The 4,305-nt window shown below is 54.6% G+C and overlaps 1 protein-coding gene across 1 annotated transcript; it reads right to left on the bottom strand.

Annotated features, from left to right (window-relative positions):
- Nucleotides 1-2,011: 2,011 nt before the first annotated feature.
- TMEM200C (transmembrane protein 200C) lies at nt 2,012-3,922 on the bottom strand. Its single transcript, XM_047090260.1, has one exon. The coding sequence runs from the start codon at nt 3,920-3,922 to the stop codon at nt 2,012-2,014; it is 1,911 nt and encodes a 636-aa protein (XP_046946216.1).
- Between the last annotated feature and the right edge of the window lie 383 nt (nt 3,923-4,305).

Genomic DNA, 4,305 nt, shown 5'->3' with positions numbered 1-4,305 from the left:
TCTGGAAATAAATTAGGTCCTTTCAAAGTTACACTAAATGGTAGTTTATGAAGTGTATTCATTTTGCAAAGTTGTATGTACAAATATGATTATATCTAGGACAAAACAAATACCCTGAATTGAAGTAAAGCTTCTAGAGCTGAAGGCAATCAGAGAGATTCTATCATCCACCTGAAGCCCAGAGGGATTAGTGATTTGCCTAAGGTTATGCAGATAATAAGTGGATATTCCAGATTTTAGCCAGGCTTTCTTGAGCTCAAGTTGAAGGAAGGGTTACTCTTCTATAGTGCATGCAGACAACTTATTATAATGATAATAGTAATTACAGGAACAATTTACCGAGTACACACTCTGAGCCAGGTACTCTGCTCTGTACCTATAACCCCTTGTCCAACACTCTCATACCTTTATGAGGTATGTCTCATTATCCCCATTTCATAGATCGAATGACTGAGACTCAGCATTTGTTTCTGTTCAAAGTTACACAGCTAGCAAATGCTGAGAGCTGGGGTCTAGTCTCACTCCCGAATCTGCACTCTTTCCACTGGACCCACTCACTGCTTCACCCAGGGAGACCAAACATGACATCTTTGGCTGTTTTTTCCTTTAAAATCTGTATTTTAACCTCCTACAATGAGGCCTCATTTCCAAATGGCCCAAAGCAAGTAATACCATTCTGGAGATTCTCGGCTCTCACATTCAAAGGAAGAGGCATCCAAATGGTACCTTGTCTACTATTCTTAAAGAATAAGTAGCTGACTTTTAATAAAGTCAACTGTAAACAATCTCCCAAATTATTAAAACATTATCTTTTTAGCCTATGTAGGCCATGGATTTGAGATCATGAACTTAAAATCAAAACCAAATAAGTCAAATCCAAGAGGATGAAAAGGGGCCATTAAGCCTGGTGCTCCATAAATTAATACTTTGAGGTAAACTAGAAGTATTATAGAAAATTACTATTTATTTAATATCTCATTCTATTTGAAAGAGAAACTCCCAAATGTTCAATACTACCCTGTATTTAAAAGTTAAAAATATACTGGAAATGGATGGAGTCATGATAGCACAGAGCACTTTGGGGGCGGATACCTACTATCATAGTACAGTGTCATAGCAAAATATTTTAGATTTTACCAGCTGAACTGTTAAATGTTTAATGTGTTAGAAGCATTAGTTCCAAGGCAAAAGGAGGCAATATTATGGTTAACTGTTTGTTTGGAAACTTCTTTTATTAAAAAAAGATTTTTAATAACACTATTGGCAATACACGTGTGATAATACTCAAGAAAGTATCGTGTACTTGGTAGAGTGAATTTGGGAATGTAACAGTCCATCTAGATGCTGCCCCTCCCCTTCTCCATCAGATACCCTAGTAGCAAAATGTAAATACCCTTTTAAAAAATAAAGAGGCCTTTGGGCTATTGGAGCAGTGTGGGGTAGGGCAAGGAAAGTGCTCTTTCCTGACATACTCCTGCTTCTGGCTTTGACTTCCTCTAGTAAGGTCAGTTCTAAAAGAACTGCGGACAACCCCTTCCATGCTCCACAAAAGCATAAGAGAAAGGAAGCTTGTCATTCACAAGCAGCTATGGACAAAACCAGCAGCAGAGTACAGGGTTAGGGAAATGAAGGGGGGGGGGTGGGAAGTTGGAGTAAAGTGCACAGTTACTGTCAAAAATATATTATTTTGATCCTAAGAAAATTAAGAGAATTTTATCTAATGAACTAGATTGCTGACTTTTTAATACATTTGGTTTTCATGGAACGTACAATCACCATCGGACATGAAAGACTAGCTGGCTTTAAAAAAAAATTTTGCTTGGAGTTATCTACAGGAATCTTGTGAACGCAATTCAAGGATAACATTCTGCAGCTCTTTGGGTATTGGACGATTTCCTCGGATGAGTCCACAGGGAAAGAGGGAAATGTTAAATTCGCCGATTGGAGTGGGCATTTCCCCAGTTTTCTCACTCCTTCCCCCCCCCCCCCCGCCCCCTTGCTCCCTCTTGCCCTAAATGCCAGTACTTTCCAGCTCTCCATCCTCTACCCCTATGGCATGAGACCGGGAAATCATAAAGAGTTTCTCCTTGTTTGTAAACTGCCTCTGCACCGGCTGAGGTGGCTGGGCCTTAGGTGGCCCTTGGCTGGGATCCTCCGGGGGGCTCGGCTCCGCACCCGGGGCCGTGGCGGCCTCACAGTCTGGACTTTTACTGGCTACTGCTTGCACAACTGACTCCAAAGAGGTGCCAGCCTCCCGCAGGGGGCTGTAGCCCTTATTGCAGCAGGAAGGGTCGTCCGACTGGGAGCTCGGCGAGTCCGGCCTGGCGGGGGGCGAGTCCTCCAGCCGCAGGGGCGGGGAGGGGGAGGCAGCTTGGGCCAGAAGGCTCGAGTCCAGCTCCGCGCTGCGCGGGGAGGGTGGGGGCTCGGGGGACGGCGGCGCCCGGTAGTCCGGGAGCCCGCTAGTGCTGCGGCGCCGCAGGGCGGCGTACCTGCCGGTCCTGGGCAGGCGGCCACCCTGCCCCCTGGCGGTGCGCGCCGCCGCCGCCGCCGCCGCCGCGCCCTCGGGCTCCTCCAGCTCGCTGGGCGCCCAACGCGAGCAGCCCGGGGCGCCGCGGAGGTCGGTCAAGCTCAGGTCGAGCTCGCCCCTTGGGATCTCCCGGGAGCCGCGTTCCCCAGGCGGCCTCTGCCAGCTGCAGCTCAAGCCCTCCGCGTCCCCGTCCCCATCCCCGTCGCGGTCCCCTTGCAAGGGTAGTAACGCGAAGGCGCTCAGCGAAGAGCCCACGAGGGAGCTGGCGGTGCTCTGGCGCCCCCAGCTCTCGGGTGGGCTGCAGGGCGCCGGGCTGCCGCCGCTGCTGGCGGCCGCGGTGGCGGCGGCGGCAGCGGCCACAGCGGCGGCGGCAGCGGCGGCGGCCCGGCGACGGCCAGCCACGCCCGAGCGCTCGCGGTAGATGCTGTACACGGCCTCCGTCAGGCTCGGGGACTCCCGCGGGCAGCGCGGAGACGAGGCCAGGTCCGGCGGGGACGCGGCTTCCTTGGCCCCGCCACCGCCCCCGCCTAGCGCCGCGGGGTGAGGCCACGAGCCCCTGGCCAGCAACGCCGCCGCCCCGAAGGCGTCCCCTGAGCCGCCGCCGCAGCTCCCGGGCTTCAGCTCCAGGCCCCGCGACTGCACGTAGCTGAGGAAGCCGTTGAGCGGCGCGGTTCCGGGGGTCGCCGAGGTGGGGGCGGAGGACGAGGAGGCGGCGGCGGCGGCCGCAGCCGCGGCGGCCGCCAGGTCTTTAGCGCGGAGGCTGTGCACGTCGATGACGGTGGAGTAGAGGTCCCGCAGGTTGATGATCTTGGTCTTCTTGTCTCGGTTCTCGTGGAGCACGGCGTTGGCGCAGATGAAGAGGAAGATGCCTATGCCCATGATGAGGGGCCCGAAGACCTTGAGCTTGTCGGAGTGCAGGTATCCGGAGAAGATGCGGAAGAAGAAACCCACGGACGAGGAGGAGGACGAAGGGGAGGCTGACCGTGCTGGAGGGGTGCTTCGGGGCGCACCCACCGAACTGGAGTTGACACCCCCCGGAGTCCCCAGGTGGCTCCTGGACCGGTTTTTGCTCCCACTGCTGCTGCTACTGGCCGTGGTCGGGACGCGGTGGCCGCTGGCTGAGGGCGGCAGCTGCTTACCCCCTTCCCTATTGGCCCCGTTGGCCTTGGGCCAGTAGCCCACCACCGCCATGGCTATGCCCACCAGCAGCACCAGGATCCCGCAGAGGGCAATGAGCCCCGAGATGGAGCACAGCTTTAGCTTGCCTTTTACCACCACCACGTCGTTCTTGCGCCTTTTCTTGGCTTTCCGCTTGCGTTTGGGGACCTGGCTTGGGGGCCGGAGGGGATCCTGCTTTCTGGCGGAAATCCTCAGTAGGCCACCGGTGGCGATCATGGTGAGCCGGTGCGGTGCGCGGCTAGTTTCTGGGGCGGAGGCTTGAGTAGTGGGGGGCGCCAACTGCCCACTAGCTGCTCGGCCACCTCCTCCTGCTGCAAAGCAGAGGAAGACAGTCAGAGGGTATAGGCTTGGCTGCAGCAACATCCCACGCGTTGCGACTGTCCCGCTCCCAGGTCTCGCCACATGTGTACCACACCCCCCCCCCCAGCCCAGGGCTACCCACTAACTGGAGTGCCTAATGTAGAGGCCAGGGGGTGGGGTAGATGGATTAGGGCCGACAAACGCTGTTGCAATCACTGATAGGAGGTGATAAAACAATTTGAGAGAACGCCTTCTTTCTCCCCCCTCCCTCATCCCACACACTCTGTAGGTGATATTCC

Source organism: Lynx rufus, unplaced genomic scaffold, assembly GCF_022079265.1.
Source record: "Lynx rufus isolate CCGP_SWC_20201006 ecotype Redwood Valley unplaced genomic scaffold, mLynRuf1.p SCAF_29, whole genome shotgun sequence".
Classification (NCBI taxonomy): domain Eukaryota; kingdom Metazoa; phylum Chordata; class Mammalia; order Carnivora; family Felidae; genus Lynx; species Lynx rufus.
Note: the sequence above shows the minus strand (reverse complement) of the source record. Positions and strands in the feature narration are given on the sequence as shown.

Coding starts and splice junctions, on each gene's coding strand:
- TMEM200C (XM_047090260.1), bottom strand. CDS start 3,922: ATGATCGCCACCGGTGGCCTACTGAGGATTTCCGCCAGAAAGCAGGAT.